Source organism: Macaca nemestrina, chromosome Y (assembly GCF_043159975.1).
Source record: "Macaca nemestrina isolate mMacNem1 chromosome Y, mMacNem.hap1, whole genome shotgun sequence".
NCBI lineage: Eukaryota > Metazoa > Chordata > Mammalia > Primates > Cercopithecidae > Macaca > Macaca nemestrina.
The window spans coordinates 3,337,497-3,361,066 of NC_092146.1; the positions used below are offsets into that span (position 1 = coordinate 3,337,497).

Sequence of the window (23,570 nt, forward strand, 5' to 3'; positions counted from 1 at the left end):
GTATCTGCCATGGGAACTTCCACACCTCCAGTTTATTCCATGTGTTGGAGGCACTTTGCTGATCTCCTGAGATGGCTCATCTTGCTCATTTTCCCCCTTGTCAGGGGCAACTTGCAACATCAGCATCTGCAGCTGATACTCCAGGAAGCCATTGACCTGCAGCTGCATGTCAGCAAAGGAGCAGAATGAGGAATGAGGCCCAGTTGCTAGGACTTAAGTGCCCTTGCTGTCACCTATACTTTCAGTGCCTCTCAGGGATGGTCCAGCCCTGAGGACAAAACCAGAGCCTGGCTTTTAACTAGGGCCCTGGGCATTTTGGTGCATTGGAAAGTTGACAGATTTCTAGCTGCCATCCTAGGAAAGAAACCAGAAGGGAGAGAACAAGACCCATAGCTGTAATTAAGTACAGGGGGAGTTCAGCTTTATGTTGTTCTGAACCACTTGAACCTGAGAAAGGCACAAAGTCAGGGAGGGTGTTGGTCACAGGCCATGAGGCGTATGTCCTATTGCATCCCCAAAAGGGTTCTTATTTACTATAATTATCTCCCAGTCAGTAGGATGCATTAATGTGTTTCAGGAGGCTCTTTTTATTATTACATATATTGAGGTATCTTGAAAATATAGCATGAAATTCTTCCTCTCCTTTTTTCTCCTTTCTTTCTGAAGTAGAATCAAATTAGCTCATTGTAGTGATCCTGCTGGAAGCAGCCAAGTGCAGAGTAGGCAGGGCAGCCCTCTCACCTGCCCTTCTTATATGTGCCATGGGAGCAGGAGATTCTGGCAGGCTATGGGGCACAGGAAATGTCATGAAGCCTTTCTTCTAGGACATCTTATCATCCCTCCCAACATGGCAGGAGAGGGTCTTTAAGGTCTTGAAAGGAAGGAGATAGTGATCACACACAGGACTTTTTGTTTGTTTGTTTGTTTTTGAGACAGGATTCTCACTTTGTGACCAGGCTGGGGTGCAGTGGCCTGATATTGGCTTACTGCAACCTCCACCTCCTGGGTTCAAGCCATTCCCCTGCCTCAGTCTCCCGAGTAACTGAGACTACAGGCATGTGCCACCACACCTGGCTAATTTTTGTATTTTTCAGTAGAAATTGGATTTCACCATGTTGGCCAGGATGGTCTTGACCTTGACCTCATGATCTGTCTGCCTTGGCTTCCCAAAATGCTGGAATTACAGGAGTGAGAGGCCAAGGCCAGAGGATTGCTTGAGTTCAACACTAGCTTGGACCATGTACGGAGACCCCATCTCTGCGGAAAATTTTAAAATTAGCTCAGTGTGGTGGCATACATCTGTAGTCCGAGCTACTGAGGAGGCTCAGGTGGGAGGATCCCTTGGGCCTTGGGACACTGAGGTGGGAGGACACTTTGAGCCCAGGAATTTGAGGCTGCTATGAGCTGTTGAGCCACTGCACTCCAGCCTGGGTGACAGAGCAGGCCCTGTCTCTAGAATAAATAAATAAGTAAACTAAAGAGGCTTCTTGACTGTGCTGTTCATTGTTGTAAATCCATGGACCTGTGCACACAGTGAATAACTGCAGATGTCCTCCCTCCCTGCTGCAGCCCCTGCCCTTGATGTGGACTGGCAGAACAACACGACCTTCGCCTCCTGTAGCACAGACATGTGTATCCACGTGTGCAGGCTCGGCTGTGACCGCCCAGTCAAAACCTTCCAGGGACACACAGTAAGTGAGAGCTCATGTCACTGGTCTCGAGTTTGTGAGAATGTGATGTGGGAGCCGATTCTTGTATGCCTAGAATTAAAAGATACTGCAGCAGCAGACCATTTCTTCTGCAGTCCTTGACTGCTTGAGCTATTCTGGCCAACTCAGGTGGATGGATTCACCCAGTTTGGGGTGAGCAGTGAGAACAATTGATGTGGAAATGACGTAGTTGGTGGATTTGGCATCAAAGCCTTTAAGGTAGCTATGAGAAAAACATATGGAACATAAAAGAAGGGATGCTCACAATAAATGAATAGATGGGACACGTCTGCAATGAATGGGAAAAAAATGCCATTGAAAAACAAACAGAGTCTGGGAACAGTGGCTCACACCTGTAATCCCAGTACTTTGGGAGGCTGAGACCAGATAATTGCATCAGGGTAGAAGTTCAAGTCCAGCCTGGGCAATATAGCAAAACTCTGTCTCTACAAAACAAATTTTAAAAATAAGCTAGGTGTGGTGGTGTGCATCTGTAGTCTCAGCCCAGGAGGTTGAGGCTGCAGTGACTATGATCACACCACTGCACTCCAGCCTAGCCAACAGAGTGAGATCTGTTTAAATTAATTTTTTAAAAAAATTGACAACTGAGAAGTATAATGTCGCAATTGAAAATCTTAGTAGGTGGGTGTTTTGGGCTGTTCTTGTATTGCTATAAAGACATAACTGTGACTGGCTAATTTATAAGAGATTTAATTGACCTAAAGTTTTGCAGCTGTATAGAAAGCATCTGCTTCTGGGGAGGACTCAGGGAGCTTGCAACCATGACAAGAGGTGAAAGGTGAGCAGGTGTCTCACATGGCTAGAGCAGGAGCAAAACAGGGGTTGTGGAGTATTACACACATTTAAACCACCGTATCTCACAAGAACTCACTACCATGAAGACAGCACCAAGCCATGAGGGATCTGCCCTCTTGATCCAAACACCTCCCATCAGGGACCACCTCCAGCATTGGGGGTTACAATTCAACCTGAGATTTGGGTGTGGAAAAATATCCAACTTCATCAGTGGGTTTAATAGCAGATTGAAGATTGCAGAAGTAAGATTAGAGATCATAGAAATTTGCCAGTTTGAAGAACACATAAAAGACTGAAAAATGAATAGAGGCTTACTGGCCTATGGGACAATATCAGGCAGCCTAAAGGTATGTGCATAATGGCGAAAGAAGAAAGAATGAAACAGGAAAATCATTTGAGGCAATAATGGCTAATATTTTCTAAATTTGTTGGAAAACATCATCATTTAATTTGAGAAGTTCAGGAAATCTCAAGCAGAATAAATATAAACAGAACCACACCTACCCACCTAGGTATATGGTTATCAAACATCAAAATCAATGACAAAGAAAATCCTAAAAGCAAGCAGAGACTGAGAAAGGTTCTGTTGTATACCAGGGAACAACAATATGAAGGGCAGCCAACTTAACAAATTCCTTCATGTCGGCTCTGAGGCTCTCTCTGGTCTTTCATCAAATCTCTCTCAAATTCTCTGATTTCTGTGATCTCTACCGTACTTCTGCAATTGGTGGTATACTGTTAAACACATTATTAGCCTTGACCTCCTGGGCTAGTGTCAAAAAACACCCTGTGCCTCTGTCCTCCTAAAGACATGTGCAGCCAAGGACCTGTGCTAAGCCCTTCCTGGAAGACTCCCCGACGTAGTCTCCACAGCAGTCCTCAGTCTGACACAGACTCTTCTCCACCCTCCAGGCCCATTTACGTGTCCTCTCCACATCCTTGGGAGGATTTATGGCACCTCCTGAACTCCCACTGCCCATGTGAATACCACAGCTCTGACACTGGCTGCTAGTCTGTGTGCCTGTCTCTCCCAGAAAATGCAGAGCACATCAACCGTGATCCCAGGAGGGCCCATGGTGTCTTGCCTTTCTCTCACCAGCACCCAGAATATCTTTCCCTGGTGGGAGCCAGGGGATCCCCTGTTAAAGCAGGAGAGGATGATCACATTTCTGGAGATTTTCCATCATATCACTAACTTGACTGATATAGATTCCATTTTTTCATTCCCCTAGTGCCCATCTCACCCCACCCCTGGTCCAAGGGTCCCCACCCCAAAGGAAGGCACTTTTAGAGCACAGGCAGCTATTATCGTGTTTACGTCTCCTGGCTACAAAATGCCCCTTTTTCTGATCTAAACTTATTTCCCCTCTAACCCTGGACTATCCTCAAATTTTTGATAGAGCTGCACACACTGTTTCTGGTTGCCAACTGTCCTGCTCCAGACCTTGCCACCAGCACTGGAGTTGGCCTTTTAAGTGACCTTTTAAGATGGCCTTCCTACTGTGGCTGATAGCCCTGAACAAAGCTCCAAGTCAGTGGGGTTGAGTGTAGACCAATGAGCCAGCTCTGGAGGCCACCCACACACTGGGACTTGGATTGGAGGCTGTAGGATCCATTCTCAGGAAAAAATTTGTTCCTTTGTATGGTTTTGGATGCAGACAGGCCAAGGTGAGGGGCTCCACATGCTGGGCCTGTGGGTTTTCCTTTCCACAGTTGCAGTTAGAGCCACCTTGCTAGCCTAGGACCCACATTCACACTCACACATACTTAAGTATGCTCATACTCTCTCAGTCCTCTCTTCAGTGGTCCCTCCACCATCCCTGGTCTCTCCCAGCAGTCTGCTCATGGCACAAACATCCATGCTCACAGACACCCAAGCAAGTTCTCATCTCCCTCTTCAGCAGGCCCCTTCTGCCCTCCCTGGGCTCTTCTAGCAGGCTGCTCCTGGGTCATATATCCCTGTTCACAGACACCTAAGCCTGCTCACACTCTCAACCTCCTCTCCAACCGGTCCACTCCACCCTTTCCAGATTCTCCCAGCAGCCTTCTGGAACACATATCCATGCTCATAGACACAAAGCATGCTCATAGCCCCGTCTCCAACAGGCCTTGTCTGCCCTCCTGGCCACCCCCGCAGCCTACTCCTGGAACACATATCCATTCTCATAGACACCTTTGCAGGCTCACACTCTGTCAGCCCCTCTCTAGCCAGCCCCCTCCACCGTCCCTGGGATTTCACAGCAGCCTGTTCCTTGGCCATCACACTTCTTCCCCTCCATTTCCTGGGCCACCAATACCACACAGAGCACACAGGTGGCTTGTCACTGTCCCATTCACACCCTTCAAAACTCCGTGTCCTTAGAAAGCAGCATGACCATACAGTTTATCATCCAAACTGGAGCCCTCAGGAGTTTGAAAATGTTTAGAAAATTAATTTTCAGTGTGAAATCAGTTAATTGGTAGGCCAGGACAATAGGCATCAGATAGTGGGACTGTCTGGGGCATATGGGACTGTACTGTCACCCCGCAGAAAGGATCCTGCCCCATTTCTCCTGGGCAGGCTGTTTCCCAGCTGAGCCTTTGCTGCAAGTGGTTGTGTCTGTCTCAGTGTGTCCTTTTCTGCCTTGGTCCCTGGGTACTTTGAACTTTATCCTCCAGGGTTTCTCCTCAGGGTCCCCAGGTGTCCAGACCTGCAGGTTCCAGCGCTAACCCTGTGCTTTTAGATACCTGGCTGTTTGCAGTGGATCAGGAGCCCCTGGCCAGAATTTTGCCTGTGTTGTTTGTGTTCCTGCTGCTCAGCACTTGGCTCTCATTTCCCTTGCATGTGTGTATCTGTCTGTGTGTGCATTTTGGTCACCCATCTTCCATCTAAGTCAGTCATTACCCAGCTTGAACTCCATAACAGCTGAGGCTTCACCTCTTGTGTTTATCCCTCCCTCCACCTCCACTCACCTGCAGGAGAGGAATGCCTTGTAATGGGTGTAGATATGGGAAGGAACTGTTGGATTAAAGTACGTAGGAGACCTGGCATGGTGACACATGCCTATAATCCCAGCACTTTGGGAGGCTGAGACTAGAGGGCTGGTTGAGCCCAGGATTTCAAGATCAGCTTGGACAACCCCGTCTCTATAAAAATACAAAAAAAGAAAAAAACAAAAAACCAAGCTGGGTGTGCTGGTAACCTGCCTGTCATCCCAGCTACCTACCTTGGAGGCCAAGGTGGGAAGATCACTTAAGCCCAGGAATTCAAGATCAGCTTCAGCAACCCATCTCCATCAAGAGAGAAAAAAATAAAATAGCTGGGTGTGGTAGTGCCTGCCTTTAGTCCTAGCTACTTGGGAGGTTGAGGCAGGAGGATCACTTGAGTTCAGGAGGTCAAGGCTGCAGTGAGCTAGAATTGGGCCACTGAACTCAAGTCTGGACAACAGTGAGAGCTTGCCTCAAAAGTTTAAAAAAAAAAGTGCATACAAAAGTAATTTTCAAAGCCCAGGTTTTAAAATAACTGGTTTTATTTACTGCATTTTATGGTATGTGAATTCTTCACTTGCAGAGAAGGTTTTTTTCCTAATGAAATATCGATGAGGATGGCTGGTGATGTGTGGTATAGGGCTGTGGTTTTATATAAATGAAAAGGCAAAGTGAGAAAAAGAGGAAACTAGATGGCTAGTTGGGCTGTTTTTTTTTTTTTTTTTTTTTTTTTTTTGAGACGGAGTCTCGCTCTGTCGCCCAGGCTGGAGTGCAGTGGCCGGATCTCAGCTCACTGCAAGCTCCGCCTCCCGGGTTCACACCATTCTCCTGCCTCAGCCTCCCGGGTAGCTGGGACTACAGGTGCCCGCCACCTTGCCCGGCTAGTTTTTTGTCTTTTTTGGTAGAGATGGGGTTTCACCGTGTTAGCCAGGCTGGTCTTGATCTCCTGACCTCGTGATCCGCCCGTCTCGGCCTCCCAAAGTGCTGGGATTACAGGCTTGAGCCACCACAGCCGGCCTGTGCTCTTTCATGTCCCCTGAAGCCAAAGACCTTCTGCAGTGACGGTGACGCACTGCTGCCCCCTGCTGGAAGGCGACCTCATCTGCTCACAGGCCCTGATGTCTTTTTCAGACTTTCTGCTCTCTTTCAGAATGAGGTCAATGCCATCAAATGGGATCCTTCTGGAATGTTGCTGGCCTCCTGCTCGGATGACATGACGTTGAAGGTAGAGTCGGCATGGCAAGGGGTGGGCTGTTTAATCCCAGACAACCCTGGGCACTCAGCGCCAGTCTCACAGTCACTCTTCCGTGTGAAGTATTTATTACTGACTGGGTTGCCTTCCTCTGTCATCCAGTGAACTCCAGTTTCTCAATCAGCATCCTACTGAGAATCCCAGCCTCCCTGCTGAGAACCCCTCCTTTCTCACCACTGCACACCCCATATCCCGCTGTGGGCCAGCAACCTCACGCGTGCACCCAAGAGGAATGATGCCACATCATTCCTGGGTGCAGGAACGGCTTTTGCTTATGTTGTGGCTCCTGTGTCCTCTAGATCTGGAGTATGAAGCAGGATGCATGCGTTCACAATCTTCAGGCTCACAGGAAAGAGATCTACACCATCAAGTGGAGCCCCACTGGGCCCGCCACCAGCAACCCAAACTCCAGCATCATGTTAGCAAGGTAAGGGCAGGCACCACAACTGGCACAGCTCTGTTCTACACAGTGACAACGAGAAATTTTGCTAAAGTGTGTCTATGCACCTGTGTTGAAGCCCTTCAGAGGAAACGAAGTGGTAGCTCACTTTGAAGAGGCCAAAATCATCCTACCTTTGAGGTAGCAGGTTTTGGCCCAGGTGCTGTGGCTCACACCTGTAATCCCAGCACTTTCAGGCGCCGAGGTGGGCGGATCACAAGGTCAGGAGTTGTAGACTAGACTGGCCAACATGGCAAAATGCTGTCTCTATTTAAAAATACAAAAATTAGCTGGGCATGGTGGCGCATACCTGTAATACCAGCTACTCAGGAGGCTGAGGCATCTCTTGAACCCAGGAGATGGAGACTGCAGTGAGCTGAGACCACCCTACTGCACTCCAGCCTGGACAACAAGAGTGAAACTCCATCCCCAAAACCACAAAAATTCCTGTTTCTTGAAATATATATCTCGAAGCACTAGGAGGGTGTATATATATATGTGTGTGTGTATATACATATATACATGTGTGTATATGTGTGTGTGTGTGTATATATATGAAGAGAGATGGGGTCTCATTATGTTGCCCAGCCTGGTCTTCAACTTCTGGCTTTCTCCCACCCTCCTAGTGCTTCATTTGATTCTACAGTGCGACTATGGGATATGGAGCAAGGTGTCTGCACCCATACACTCATGAAGCATCAGGAGCCTGTCTACAGTGTAGCTTTCAGCCCCGATGGGAAGTACTTGGCCAGTGGATCCTTTGACAAGTGTGTTCATATCTGGAATACTCAGGTAAGCTCCTGACCCATAGGAATCCTTTTAGTAAGGGATGCCTGAACAGCCACGATTCCGGTGTCTCTGGTTCAGAGCAGTGCCCTTGAGGGAGTTGAGCAAGCCCAGGCTTCCTGGGCAGACCCAAGTGGATGCTGTCCACCGTGCACCCCACATGGGTTGTGAACTCTTCCCCCACCAGACACCTCCAGCAGCTCCCCTCCCTGAGGAAGAGTGTCATGTCTGCTGTCCTCAGGGCTCTTGGCCATTTGATTCCAAACCCTCACCTTGGCACATGTTCTTCCTTGAAGGAGCCACTGTCTTCTGTTCACTTTTCTGAGTCCATGGCATGAAACCTTCCACCTGCCTCTTCCTCTTTTTAGCAGTTATCACCGAAATGCTGCTCTCTAGATATGGAGGTTGGAGGTTGGGAGTAGAGGACCAGCTAACGGGGACAAAGCCAACTCCAGATCCTCCACCCACACCAGCTGCTGCAGCTCTGCCATAGAGAAGATCAGGGAGTAGAAAGGAATGTGCATTTGCTATTGTCATGCCACTTACATTTTTCGAATGAAAGTAGTTTCTGTTTGAATAATGTAAGGTGTGTAGATACTGGGTTGTTCTTTTACCATGGACTGAAAGGACATAGGATTTGAGTAAAGGTGGCTGGCTGCTGTGGGTATCTTGGGCCACACCTGAGGGTAGGAGAATCCCACTAAAAAGAGTAGAAATGGATAGGAACTAGTACTGCACTGCATAAAGGATTGTATAGGACGGTTTGAAAAGGACTGTACAGCACTTCATTCTATTCTAAGGGAAGAGAGAAGTGACTATACTCTAGGAGCTGTTGAAAATAACCAAGGGGTCCCTTTAATTTTAAGAGGAATGACATGGCCTTCCCCCTCCCCCATTCACCTGCATTTTCATTCTGGGTGTTTTTGGCTTCGTTGACATTCAGGTAGATTTACATCCTCAAGGTTCATTCTCCCTGTGGACTCATGGGTGATGAGCCCTGTTCACTGGCAAGGGGTCCACTGAGATCACAGGCTTCCCAGGGACCTCATGTGAACCACATCCTCTCAGAGAAGGAAAGGAAATGGTGGACCCTGCATAGAGCCAACCTGATGCCAAGCCCAGCCCCACAGCCCTAGATAGCCCTCCGGGAAGCACACATCTCAGGACTAGTGTGCAAGAGTCTGTGTTCGTGAAATCCTTGCTAGAAATAGTAATGGGTGGATTAATAAAAATACCTAAATCATCAAAAAAAATGACACCATCAGTTAGGAAGAGCTTATTGTCAAGAACTCATTGGATCGTTTCAGCCATTTCTTGTAAATCAAAGAAATGCTTAGCATTTTTCTTAAGAGAAATATTAAAACCCACTTTAATGTTCTGTAAGTATAAAAATACCTATCTATAATACTGTTGGCATGCACCTTTCTTAGTTCATATGACACTACCTTTAAAGAGACCAGTTGAGCAGAGGTTTTGAGACAGCTCTCCTGGTCTCGGTCTTCAGATTTATCCTGCTTGTCACCATTAGTGAATCATGAGTGATGGCTTATTTGACCTTTTCTTCTTTTCTATAAAAACTTTTAAAAATAATTTTTATATAGACCAGTCTCACCGTGCTACCCAGGCTGGTCTAGAACTCCTGGGCTCAAGCAATTCTCCTGTCTCAGTCTCCCAAAGGGCTTGGGATTACAGGCATAAGCCACCACACCTGTTCTTATTTGACTCTTTCAAAGCCCTCTACTTCCCTCTCCTCTTAAATATGTCAAGTTAATGCTGTTTTAAACCAGAAACCAAAGGTCTGGAATGTTTTCCATTAACGTATGTTATACATTTTTCTTTCAAACATAAAAAATACTACATTTTAATTTCCAACATGTTAATACATTTAATGATGAATTACAGTCAATTCCCTTGCTAGTAGGTGAATTGTATTCATTCAGGTCAATTGTATTCATTCAGACACCAAGACAGGATTAGATGGGCAAGATATTTATTGGGAGAAACAGCTGTGATGGAAACAGTCAAAGAGCTAGAGGAGAAGGGAGAACTCAGACCATAAAGTCAGTCTGACACCTGGGAAGGAGACTGGAAGGGTAGGAAGTCAGGGATGGCCTTATATGTCTGTAGAAAGTCCATGAGCTGGCCAAGCATGGTGTCTCACACCTATAATCCCAGCACTTTGGGAGGCCGAGGTGGGCGGATGGATCACCTGAGGTCAGGAGTTTGAGACCAGTCTGACCAACATGGTGAAGCCCCGTCTATATTAAAAATACAAAATTAGCTGGGCATGGTCGCACATACCTGTAATCCCAGCTACTGGGGAGGCTGAGGCAGGAGAATCACTTGAACCCGGGAGGTTGAAGTTGCAGTTAGCTTCTGATGGCGCCATTGCACTCCAGCCTGGGCGACAGTTGAGTCCCAGATGCCTGTTGAGTTCTCCCACCTCCATTAGTCCTCAGCTGGGCACAGTCTCAGAATCTGTCCAAATATCTGAATATGGTGGTGGATTCTGTGGGCAGCAGTAATCAGTTTCACTCCCTGTGGTGGGAAGTCCAAGAGTCACATTTCTGCATCCCCCAGAGCACTTAATATAAACCCTTAAATTTCACCATGCTTGAAAATGTTCATGATCAAATATTAGGGGCAGGAGGAGTGCACATTCCACACCTGCATCTGTTATAGGAGCCCCTGTCAATGTAAGTAACAGTTACCTTGCCTTGCAGAGTGGAAGTCTTGTCCACAGCTACCAAGGCACCGGCGGTATCTTCGAGGTGTGCTGGAACGCCCAAGGAGACAAAGTGGGTGCCAGCGCATCTGATGGCTCTGTAAGCAACACCTCTTGTTTACCAGGGAGTGGGGTGCTGGGGAGGGGGATAAGAGAAATTGGGCAGCTGATGCCTAAGTGAGGGGTGTGTGTGGTGTTTATGTCCTGAAGGGTCTAACCAGTGCTGAAGGAAGCTTTTGGGATGGATCCCATCTGGGAATGGCCTTCTCTTTGTCCCTTCTAGAATGTCATTCTAATTAACATTTTCTCAGTTAAATCGGTGTTTCTCAACAAGGATGATTCTGCACCTCTGAGGACATATAGACATTTGTGGAGGAATTTTAGGTTATTACTGTAGTCATGTGTCACATAATCATGGGAGTGTGTTTTGAGAATTGCATCGTTAGGCGCTTTTATCTATCTGAACATCATAGAGTAAACTGACACAAACCTAAATGATAAGACCTATATACACCTAGGTTTTCGGTAAAGCCTATTGCTCCCAGGTTACATACCTGAACAGTAGGTGACTGTACTGAATTCTGTAGGCAAGCTGTAATACAGTGGTAAGCATTTGTGCATCTAGACCTATCTAAACAGAAAACATTCAGCAGAAATATGATATAATAATCTTGTGGGACTACCATGGTCTGTGAGGTATGTTGTTGATGGAATGGTCATTATGTGGTACATGACTGTGCTTAGGTAGGGATGCCACTGGCATCCCGTGGGCAGAGCTCAGTGATGCTGCTAAAACTCCTGCCGTGCACAGGGCAGTCCCAGTTTTCATCCATGCTAAGCCTGAGAAGTCTGGGCTTCTGGTGGCTATCCTGCAGGTCTCCTGGGCACTCTTTTCCTCCCATGGCACATCTGGATTTTTTATTTGCCTCTGGACTTGAGATTGCCTTTACCTCTGAGGCGACAGCAGTGTGGCTGACCATCGAAGCATCAGTGTAGCCCCCAAATAGTGTCAGAGGTCATGTATTTTGGACTTCTGTTGCCATCTGCCCCACAGTTGCAGGTGTCCATTTTGGGACCCCTGCCAATGGTCTCTCCCACTGTGTTAATTCCTAGAGTTGTTCTTAACCTTGCCTTTCTGCTGTGTGCTGTTTGCTTGGATTTGGTTGGTCCGATGTCCATATGCCAGTCTGAGAGGTTCTCTGATCCTTCATGACAATGTTCCAATAAAACTTGACTTAGAAAAATTGGTAGAGACCTAGATTGCGCATGAGGGCCATAATTTGCTGACCTCTCACTCTAAAGACATCTTTGGGTTGTCTCTGAAGATGACAAGTACTTTGTCTTTCCTTCTAGGTGTGTGTTCTGGATCTGCGAAAGTAAACACAAAATATAGAAAAAAAGAAAAGAATTCTAATGACCAGCCATGAATGTGTGGGGTTGCAGCTGTGTTCAAATACAATTTATCAGCTCCAAAACTGTATGAACTTGACTTGTATTAGAGTATACTGTGAAACCAACTTGTTCCAGGCCACAGGAGTGTATATTTTTTCATAATCTTTATCAAGAATTTTTTTTTTTTTTTGGCGGGGGAATGGAGTTTTACTGTTGTTGCCCATACTGGAGTGCAGTGCTGTGATCTCGGCTGACTGCATCTTCTGCCTCCAGGGTTCAAGCGATTCTCCTGTCTCAGCCACCCAAGTAGCTGGGATTTCAGGCATGCGGCCATGACACACAGCTAATTTTGTATTTTTACTAGAGAAAGGGTTTCATGATGTTGGTTAGGCTGGTCTCCAACTCCTGACCTCAGGTGGTCCACCAACCTTGGCCTCCCAAAGTGCTGGGATTACAGATGTGAGCCACCGCCCTTAGCCTCAAGAAGTTTTAAAAAGGCAAACAAAAACAGAAGCAAATGAACAGTCCTGTCAAAGGGGTAAAGAATGGTTGCCATCGAAGACATTTAGCCCAGGAAGCAGCAGGTCAGCAGCTCCAGGTGACGGAACAGGCTCTGTGATGGCCCGTCAGAAAGAAATCTTAAAAGCTGGGCCAAAAAGAAGCAAATGCTTCTGATCAAACAGGGAATTAAAAAAAAAAACATCTTTGGGATGTTTTCTGATTTGTTTTCTTTAACAATGTGGACAGTGCCATTGCTCTTACAAAGGATGTGCAAAGACCAGTTTATATACCAATAAGATGCGCAAGTTTGTAATCCCAACACTTTGTTTTCCAGAATCTTCTTTGTTGGGTGGTTTTTCTATCAGTTGGAATTCTGTCATCTGAGGCCTTCTTATGTCTGAGATGGAAACTGTTTTGCATTTTCTGTCTTTTTCCTCTTTTGCTCCCTGCCCACCTTCTACCTTCCAATGAGGTCTGGTTTTTCAGTGCACCCTGAAGAGATGCAGCCACATGGACATGAAGACAAAATCTCTGAGGGACAGCTTTCTCCCTTCTACCCTCTCCCACCCTGCCCTCCCCTTGCTCTCTCATGCTCCCTCTCTCTTTCTCTCCCTTCCTCTCTCCCCCTTCCCTCCTTCCCTCTGTGCCTTTCTCATGGTTGCTTCAGATCTTGAGTCTCAAGGGCACATTGGTGCATAATAAGTGCTTTATGCACAAGGTAGGGCAGGGGGACTTTTTAACAGAAGAAAAAGAATGACTTAGAAAAGAGCCTGGAATATTTTTGGGAAAAAATATTTTTATGTTAAAATGATTTTAGAATCCTAAAATGACCAACAGATGGAGAGAGCTTTGTTTGATTTATGTTTTAAAAAGAACTGAAGAAGCCACAGGTGGGGCTTGAAGGAGTCCCTGGCTTTCTCCTCACCCTCAGAAAAGGTGGTTAGAGAACTCCAGTGGACAAGGGTTACCCCTAGGGGTCAGTAGTGAGATTGCTCTGCAGCCAGTGAGGGAGGTCCTAGCCATGCTGGTTGGAAGAAGAACCTTGCGTCTTTCAATGTGTGCATACCCTGGAAGCTGGCAGGAAAGCAGTGAAGGACCACATGCCCTCTAGCTTCAAGGGAGCATTGGCAGAACAAAAAGGTACTGCAGAAGTTCTTTGCACAGCCATGTTAAGTGATGGTCATTTCTCCAAGAGCTGGCTTGGTGAGTCATTGCAGAGGCTCCTGCACGTCACTTGGTCTAACAATGCCAAAAATGCATGTGGAAGGAAGATTTTAGTCCTGGAGGGGAAATATTGACTTAGAATGTCACTAATAATTTCTGTTGTCTTTATAATTTCTTTCTCTCTTGAAGATTAGGACAAATATATATTTTTATATATATAAAATTTTACATATATATAATATATATATTTTAATGAATCTTCTATTTTTTTAAGAAAATTAAACAAGGCTTTGTGTTTCTTGAAGTGCTTCATTTCATTGGATCAGGTGACATTCATCCTCATTTTCATAACCCAACACTGACTGACTTTTTTATTTAGCAAGGGGGAAAAGGTGTCAAATACAAGGGCCTCTTCTCCCATTTTTTTTCCTGTGGGCAGAAGAAGGGCTAAGGAAGTTGGCCTGGCCTGTGGGGGCTGCTGTTTCACTGGCAGTGTTGCAGTCTGCTTTGTGTGTTCCAGAAGTGAGACACAGGGTGTTGTTATTGTGAGGGTGACATTCATCTGCAGAGCCAAAAATCAGACATCAGGCAAGGGCCAGGGCTTCCTATGGAATTTGGAATGCACCACAACTCCTACAAAAGCCAGAGTCCATTGTTCATTCTATATCATTGATTGGCCTTTGCTTGGATATGTGAATTATTCAAGCCTGAGAAGACGAAAATGTCTCATTCCGAGATGAGTATCTTATTTGGGCTCTGTTCCAAAACAGTTAGCAAAGCAGGCCATAGTGATGTAGTGGGTTCACCACACCCATCTTTGATGAAGCTAGTATCCCCAGATGAGGTGACGATTTCCCCTCCCAGGGACTCACTAATTGTTAGGGTATGGTTTGTTAAGGACCAAATGACACCATTTTTACGCCTCCCAAATAAAGATACATCCATCTCTGCAGAGCATCAGCTGTCAGAGGTCAGCCTGTCATCAGGACATGACTTAAACCCTTGACAAACCGGAAACAACTGTGGGACAGTAATGGTGGGATGTGTTGTAAGCGATTCACTAGACAATCTTCACATGAAGGTCAGTAGCCAGGGTCTCTCCCAAGGGTTGGCTTTAGTCTGGATGAATTGTTAGGTAGAAGCCTGGTCTGGGAGGCCTAGAACCCCAGGCTGTATTACTGGCTTCTCTAGCTTAAGCCTGGAGAGGTCCTTCCTGTGGCTGCATGCAGGACCAAGCATGAGAATGCAGCTAGCACCACCTCCACCCCCACCCCGCCACATCTACCCCAGTTCTCAACAGAACACCACCATGGATAGCTGTTTCCAGAGCCTTCAGCGTTTATACAAAACTGCTCACCCTGTGTGCTGCTGGAATGTTAGTAGAGCCATCCCTGTAACCAAGGAATGGCCTGAGTGGAATGTTATTGTTCAATGTTGTTTACAGCTCTTAAAACACAGTGAGGAATGCCTAAGTCATACTGACCAAACTTGACCTTGAAGGCAGACATGACCTTATCGAAGGAGGACCAGAAGGGTAGAACATTACAGGGTGAAACTCTCTGACCCCCTCACGACACTGTAGAACATGACTTTTTTGTCTTCTTAAGAAATAGGTCATTGAGCCAAGTGAAGTGCACTTTGTCAAATGTAAGGGTCCGCTTGTTCCTTATTTTCTGTTTGTTAACCTTATTTTCCATCATTTAAAAAAAAAAACAACTTGTATTTCTTGTCAAATGCAGAAATGGTCCTTCTGGCAATCACTGAAGTTTTGCATTCTGGCTTGTGCAGTTTTTATTGTGTGTCAGATGTACAGCCGGACATGTTCTCTGTCCACACTTTGCAGATTCTGTTCAAATGACATCAACCCATTTCATTCCCCCCACCACCTCACCCTCATGCCCTTTGAAAAAAAAAAAACATCACTTTGTGTGCTGTAGCTCATTTGTTTCAAGACAGAATCAACAGATCATATTTGGCATCATGAATACATTGCTCTATTTTGATATTGAAGAACTTGGTGGGTGTGCTTTCTTCCTGTCACTCTGGAGCTCTTGGGCCCAGGTTGACACCAGTGACTGAAGACCGAGTTCTGTATTTTCTCGAGAAGGAAATACCTTGCATGCCTCTATCCAGGATTGCTGTGTGAGATAGGGAGCAGGGGGCAGAATGCAGTGATGTGGTGTTCACAGCAGCCTCTGGCTGAAAGGTAGGCTTTTTAGTGTGTTTCCTTTTCATTATTTTATTTCAGACTGCCTACTGGGAAAAGTCAAAGCAAATGAAAGTTCTCTCATCAGCAGGTTGGTTGGTTGGGTTCCCAAATTAGCCATGAGTAATTTGAAGAACCTAAAGTTACAGGATGGGGCAATTTAGGGCATGGATGTCTGCACACTGCAGACTTAACATGTGGCAAACATTTACTGACATTTGCTCTGTACGTTATACTGTTAAATAATGTAATTAGTTAATGGATGTTGATTTCCATCTGCATTCTATGAAGGAGGCAGTAGATTCTGGGAGGCAAAGACATGGCTTACTCTTAGTCTAAGGTTTCACTGTGCAGGTGAGTCACAGTCATTTCCCTCTAATCTTGCTTGTTCCACACTAGGGCAAAGCAAATGGCTAGGGGTGCAGAGGCTTTTATGGGTGATTCCCTCGAAGGATCTGAGAGCCCGAATATCTGAGACAGGCCTCAATCTCAGTTAATTCAGAAGGTTTATTTTGCCAAGGCTGAGGATGCACGCCCATGGCAGCCTCAGGAGGTCCTGATGACATTTGTCCAAGGTGGTCAGAGCACACTTTGGTTTTATACATCCTAGGGAGACAGGAGACATCAACCGATGTGTAAGATAAACACTGGTTCAGTCCAGAAAAGGTGAGACAACCTGAAGCACAGGTAAAGCAGGGAAGGGGCTTCCAGGTCATAGGTAGCTTAGAAACAAATCGTTTGCTTAACACACACTCTTTCCAGTCTTTGTCTCTGGAGTGTCTCATCCAAGGCATGTTAAGCAAAGCAAGAACAGGTTATCGTTACCTTCTGGAGAACACAAAGGGAAAATCAGGGACAGAAATGGAGGATATTTATAGGAGCAACCTTCAGGTAGAATGTGAGGTGAATGTTCTGCAGAACAGTGCCTTTGTTAGGAAGAGTTATACCCTCATGTAAAAGATACTTATTTAGAGATACTCTGCAGGAAGTAAACAGATGGGAGTATGTACTCTTCTGTAATATCTGCACATGTTGATGATAATCTCACTTTGAAATGGGGTGAAATGAGTAGACTATAAAAAAGTTTTTTAGCCTAGGCAACATAGTGAGACCACATCTCTACAAAAAAATTAGTCAGGCATGGTGTCGAGTGCCTGTGATCTCAGCAGCTTGGGAGGCTGAGGCGAGAGGATCATTAAGCCCAGGAGGTTGAGGCTGCCTGCAATGACCCATGGCAAGAGCACCACTTTCCTTAATCCTACGTGACAGAGTGAGATCTTGCCAAACAAAGCAAAACACTTTTTTCTTATGGTTAGGCAGTAAACTAAAATCAAATACAATCCATCTGATGGAATAGTCATCTTTCCACCCAGTCTTCACTCCAAACTACACCTCCGTTGTCACCTCCTTCTCACAGGCCAACACACTTCTGGCTGTTCTCTCATACCTATTCAAGAACTTTCCTGCCATCATCGCCATTACTTTCTTTCCACTCCATCATTCCTGTAGCACCCCCAATGTACTCAAGCACCTGCCATCTTCAAAACAGTGACTCGAGCACTTGCCATCTGCAAAACATTGATAACAAAACAAGCCAAATTCTCTGCAGCAACCAGCCTTATAGGGAAGTCACTTAGAACCAAGGCTGGCCATCATCTCTTCATGTGTTTGCCCAATTGTCCCATTTCCTATGTTGCCCTAATACACATCCTGATGATCATTTTTCTGTCCCCAGTACCTAGGCCTGGCCCAGTTCCTGTCAAGTCACCATGAGAAGGCATCCAGTCACCCTCTCACTTGGCTGTGCTCATCAGGACAAAGCCATATGCATGAGTATCAGCTGGTGATGCTTGGTGTCTCAACTGGGAGTCGTCATCTTGGCTGAAGAGTCGGTTCTCAGTGTTCCTGTTTGACAGCATCAAAATCCAACTCTGGCTAATGTAAGCCCAAAGGAATAAATGGGCCTGATACTGGCAAGCTTTGAGAAATCGGAGAATGAGGCTCAGAGGCCACGCAGACAGGAACTGCGAAAAGTAGGCTGCAACACTTGGCTCATGAAGATGACAGATGTGGCAGTGGGTGTTGCCCACACCCTGAAGGCTGGACTGACTCTGGAGGAACACTCAACACTGCCTCCCAAAGTGGGCTTGCCTGCTGCCATGGCCTCTCCAGAAGTGCCTCTCTGCAACTCATTACCTTGAGCGTGAGCTGGTAACTTGAGAGAGATGCCTAATTGGCTCTACCAGGTCACATGCCTTGCTCTAGCTGCAAGGGAGACTATAAAAATATCCTCTTTGCTTTTGAAATGGGGAGTGCAGCTGTGCCTTATCAGGTAGGAAGATATCCCCAAATAGAGGAAGGGCTTCTGATATTGGGAGCTCAGGGGAGTATAGACAGAATACCACTACTGAGATGAAGGATGCACATTTCCCTAGAAAATCTAAAACTTGTTCATGTTTCCTTGATACCTTTGATCAAGGTGTGTGAGGTCTAGCCCAGGCTAATCCTAAGGAGGGTGAAGGAAGAGTTATCCAGAGAGTTGGGGCAGGCCTGGGCAGGCACTACCTTATGGTGTGCTCAGAATCCATCTGCAACCCTGTGACTCCAGGCAGAACCTTCCTGAATTCAATATTCCTGATATAAAGGGAGGTGTCACATGGCAGAGCTGTTCACAGTATCCTGAGAAAATATTGTGTCTTGCTTTTCTGTATACATACTGGTGGTTTGTAATCCCAGTGCATACTGCAACATTTTTGTTAAATGTAAAACGATAATAATATACATACACACAAGGGAGCTTCAAAAAGTTCAAAAAATACATATTATGGAAAAGCAGTGGATTTCACAAGACTTTCTGCATCAAAATAAGCTCATCCTAACTTGTTACAATATGTTTGAATAGTATCTAGTTTGTAGCACTAAAAAGTGTGAGACATCAGTTTGATTAAAGCAGAGCAACATGTTGTTAAAATTGAAATAATAACGTCAAATTTTATGGTGAGGTCTGGGGGAAGGAATTGTGAAATCATTGATGTTTTACAAAAAGTTTATGAGCACTGTGTCCCAAAGAGATAAGCAGTTTACAAATGTGTAAGTTGTTTTAAGAAGAAATGAGATGATACTGAAGACGAAGCCCTCAGTGGCAGACCATGCACATAAATTTGTGAGAAACAAATCCTTGTTCATGCCCTAACTGATGAAGACCAGTGATTAACAGCAGAAACAACAGCCAGCACCACAGACATCTCAACTGGTTCAACTTACACAATCTGACCGAAACATTCAACTTAAGCAAACTTTACACTCAGGTTCCAAAACTGTTGTGCCCACATTAGCTGCAGACAAGAGTTAAGCTTTCAGTGGAAATTTTAAACGAGTGGGATGAAGATCCTGAGGCCCTTCTACAGAATTATTATAACAGGAGACCAAACACAGCTTTATCAATACAATCCTCAAGGCAAAGCACAATGAAAGCAATGACTACCAAGTGAAAGCAGAAGCAGACTGCTCAGTAGGTCATGATAACAGGTGTTTTTTTGGTTTGTTTGTTTGTTTTTTTATGCGTAAAGCATTATTGTTGCTGATTTTCTGGAGGGCCAAAGAATGATAGCATCTGCTTATTACGAAAATGGTTTTGAGAAAGTCAAAGCCTTATTAGAAAAAATGCCCAGGAAAAGTGTCACCAAAGGGTCCTTTTCCAGCACACCAATGTTCCTGCTCATTAACCTCATCAAACAATGGCAATTTTGCAAAAGTTTCCATGGGAAATCATTAGGCATCCACCTTACAGTCCTGATTTGGCTCCTTCTGACTTCTTTTGTTTCTTAATCTTTAAGGGGCATCCTTGTTGTATTTTTTTTTCCTCCAGTTGTTACTGTAAAAAAAGACTGCATTGATATGGTTAAGTGCCCAGGACCTTCAGTTCTTTAGGGTTGGATTAAATGGCTGCTGTCATTGTTTACAAAGTGTGTTGAACTTGATGAGCTTATGTTGAGAAATGAAGTTTCTATTCTTTATTTCCGTTTTTTTATTCCATTTTTTTTCATGGACTTTTTGAAGTCCTCTCATATATCTTAACTGATGGAAAGTTGGGAACACAGGCAATTTTCTGGGCATTAATCAGGTTCCAAGTATTCCTTAGACTATGTTGTTATTCAGGACAGCTTTGGGACCAAAAGGCTAAATTTGTGATGAAAGATGCTCCCAGCTGAGCATGGTGGCTCACATGTGTAATCCCAGCACTTTGGGAGGTTAAGGTGGGCAGATCTCCTGAGATCAGGAGTTTGAGACCAGCCTGACCAACATGGCAAAACCTCTTTTGTACTAAAAATATGAAAAGTAGCCAGGCATGGTGGTGCACGACTGTAGTCCCAGCTACTTGGGAGGTTGAGGCAGGTGAACAGCTTGAAACTGGGAGGCAGAAGTTGCAGTGAGCCGAGATCTCACCACTGCACTCCAGCCTTGTCTCAAAAACAAACAAACAAAAACCAAAAAAAAAAAAAAACAAAACACGTCACACTCCCTTCTTTGCCGTCTACTGGGTGTTAGCAGGCCAGGCTGTGCCATTGCTCCACTGGCACCCTGGTTCCCCGTTTATCCTGCTGCTTCTCTACCTTGCTGCTCTTTGGTGATGTCAGTAAGGTTAGTGGAGGGCATTTGCTCTAGAAAACACGTTTACTGCACCTTTTCTATGTTTAGATATACAAATACCATTGTGTTACAGTTGCTGACAGTATTCAGTATAGTCACGTTTCATTCATTACAGTCTGGTTTGCAGCCTAGGAGCAATAGGCTCTACCATCTAGCCTAGTTGTGCTGTAGACTGTGCCATCTAGGTTTGTGTAAGTACGCCGTATGGTATTTACACAACGTTATATATTACAGAACGACACACTTCTCAAAACTCATGCTTTTCATTAAGCTATGCATATATTTTCTTTGGATAGAAGTGTTGTTAAGACAGCATCCAAGTGAGGCCAAGAGCTCAGTCACAATTACCTTATTTTATTTATTTTCCCAAGGACATAGATCTTGCACTTAGCTTTATAGCCAGCCTCAGAAAACTTCCTAGTGACAATAGGCTAGAGAAGCAGCAGAGTGGTCTGGAGGGGGCTCTTCCATTGCCACATGCATGTGCATGAATCATTTCTCTTACCCTAAAAAACCTCTAACTAGTGATGAGGACAAGGTCAAGGGCCTTCTGCACTTTGGCAGTGCAGTGATGAAAAAGTGAGAACAAAGTTCCAAAGGATGACAATAGAAGAGTCAGGAATATGGGAGCTGGGCCCTTGGCACATCCACTTTACAGGTCTCTATGGGTTTGGCACGCAGGGTCACCCTTTTTTTTTTTTTTTTTTGAGACAGAGTCTTGCTCTGTCGCCCAAGCTGGAGTGCAGTGGCCGGATCTCAGCTCACTGCAAGCTCCGCCACCCGAGTTTACGCCATTCTCCTGCCTCAGCCTCCCGAGTAGCTGGCACTACAGGCGCCTGCCACCTCGCCCGGCTAGTTTTTTGTATTTTTTAGTAGAGACGGGGTTTCACCGTGTTAGCCAGGATTGTCTTGATCTCCTGACCTCGTGATCCGCCCATCTCGGCCTCCCAAAGTGCTGGGATTACCGGCTTGAGCCACCACACCCGGCCGGGTCACCCTTATTTTTATTGCAGGATTCGCTTGCAGTATGGATTTCAAATGTGCTGGCATCAGAACCTGAAGGAGAAAAGACAAAAATTGTGTGTCCATATCCTTGCCGGGTGGTCCTCAGCTTTAGAAAATGTGCTCAACACTCACTGCGCTGACTTTCATATGCCAACTTTGGTCAAAATCCCACCATTTCATTTCATCTATGAAAAAAAAAAAACCACAAAAACCTACACCATCTTTCCATCTACATTTTATTACATCATTATGATGGACAAAACAAGTCCTACAGTATTGTCTAGGCCAGTTAATGGCTGGTCGTGGCACAGATGTGCAGGCAACAAAACTGTTGGTTTTCAGAGACCCAGGACATGTGCTCTCTAATTTAGAAGCAGACAGCACTCTTGTGACAGCTGGTGCAGCTTCTACTAGGGATGGCAACTCAGGCAACAAGGACCCTATGGTTGGCTGGCTACCTACACTGAACTCCAGGAAGCGCTGGAAGGGAGAGACCACACGTGAAAAACTACACTTCCCAATTGTGTTTTCAGGGGCAATGTCACATGTTTATAGCAAGCAGCTCCTCCCCATCAGCATCTAAGTCTACTTATGGAAAACTCTGTCTCAAGGCCCAATATAAATACACATCCAGCCCAAATTAAATACGCACTACTACATTCCTGGTAACCCTTTGTCAAATTAAGCTTATTCTGATCATGACCCTACATAAGATGATAAAGTGACAAATAATATTTTTATAAATACAAGAATGTATTTGTCCAAATGTGCTCAGTATTTCCTTCATGAGACATTTTTATCAAGTGTGGATTTCAGGATGGTTTTGCTCCCGCATGCAGTATTTTCTTGAAAATAATTAAGAATCATGTAACTGGTCACATTTTTCTCTTTACCCCCCAGCTAGGAAGCTCAAAGCCAAACTACCAATCCATTTTCAGTAGTTATCTGGGGCTAATTCTAGCTGGCTTTCTATTTCGTTATCATTTTCCTTCAGTCTTGTTTTGGTTATTAATCAATTCCCCCATGTTGTTCTTCCAGAATATGACATGGTTTAAAAAGGACACAGAACAAAGGGGGAAAAAATGTGAGCATCAGTCAGCAGTGTGAGAGTTAATGGGAATCCCGTCAAAAGAATAATCTTGGGCATTGGTCATTATTCCAGCAATACATCATCTTTCTTTGAGACCCTTTGAAACCACTGTCAGAATTATTCTTCCAATCCCCAAATATACTAGAATACTTGCTCCATCCCAGGTTGCAAGCTGTGTGTGGGGAATACAGAGGTGGAAGACATCATGAAGGGTGGCTTTTCCAACCACAGATGGGGCAAATGACTCCAAAAAGCCCACAAAAAGCCTCCAAAGCCCCTCCACCCATGGGCTTTGGTGACAATCACAGCTTCCTCTGAGTCCCTCTCTTTTTCCTTACACACTTAGGCATACTGCTTCTCTCCCTCCCACTCCAGGCTTGGTCCTGCCACTGTGCCTTTGTAACTCTATTTTTCTGTCTGTAAGGCTCCTCTGATTTTCTTGTGGTTCCTACACTTCATTCAGGTCTCAATTCTAATGTTACCTCATGCTCAGGGAGACTCTGGGATACCCTCTCTAAAACCATGCTCCCAATCCTCGCTGATTTTTCATTATGGCACTTCCCGCTACCTGGATGGAGTATCGTATCATTATTTGTGTTTTTCATTCTCTGTCTCTGCCACTACTGTGGAGAGTCTCAGTGGACAGGGAATGTGTTGTAGTCACCATACTGTACCCGATGTCCCAGATAACACCTGGCACATAGAGGGTGCTCAGTCAACATGGGGAATGAATGGGCAGTACAGTCATGTTAAGTGCTTGACAGCAATGGGATGCAGCATGTAGTACTACCTTGGAGTTCACACCACTGCACTCCACTCTGGGCAACAGCGAGATCCTTCCTCAAAAAAAGGCAACTGCAATACTGTT

At 45.3% G+C, this 23,570-nt stretch overlaps 1 protein-coding gene across 4 annotated transcripts in view; it reads left to right on the plus strand.

Annotated features, from left to right (window-relative positions):
- LOC139355401 (transducin beta like 1 Y-linked) overlaps positions 1 to 23,313 on the plus strand; it is a 221,549-nt gene extending 198,236 nt beyond the window's left edge. For 2 of the 4 annotated variants that reach the window (XM_071089493.1, XM_071089494.1), the window contains exons 11-16: positions 1,570 to 1,691; positions 6,643 to 6,717; positions 7,044 to 7,171; positions 7,810 to 7,975; positions 10,693 to 10,794; positions 17,693 to 23,313. In XM_071089493.1, the coding sequence (XP_070945594.1) occupies positions 1,570 to 1,691; positions 6,643 to 6,717; positions 7,044 to 7,171; positions 7,810 to 7,975; positions 10,693 to 10,794; positions 17,693 to 17,842 (743 nt within the window). In that variant the 3' untranslated portion in view covers positions 17,843 to 23,313. Of the gene's footprint in view, positions 1 to 1,569; positions 1,692 to 6,642; positions 6,718 to 7,043; positions 7,172 to 7,809; positions 7,976 to 10,692; positions 10,795 to 12,047; positions 13,738 to 17,692 lie in introns of those variants that run through there. The other 2 variants (XR_011618579.1, XM_071089495.1) reach the window with 2 other exon arrangements.
- Positions 23,314 to 23,570: the final 257 nt, after the last annotated feature.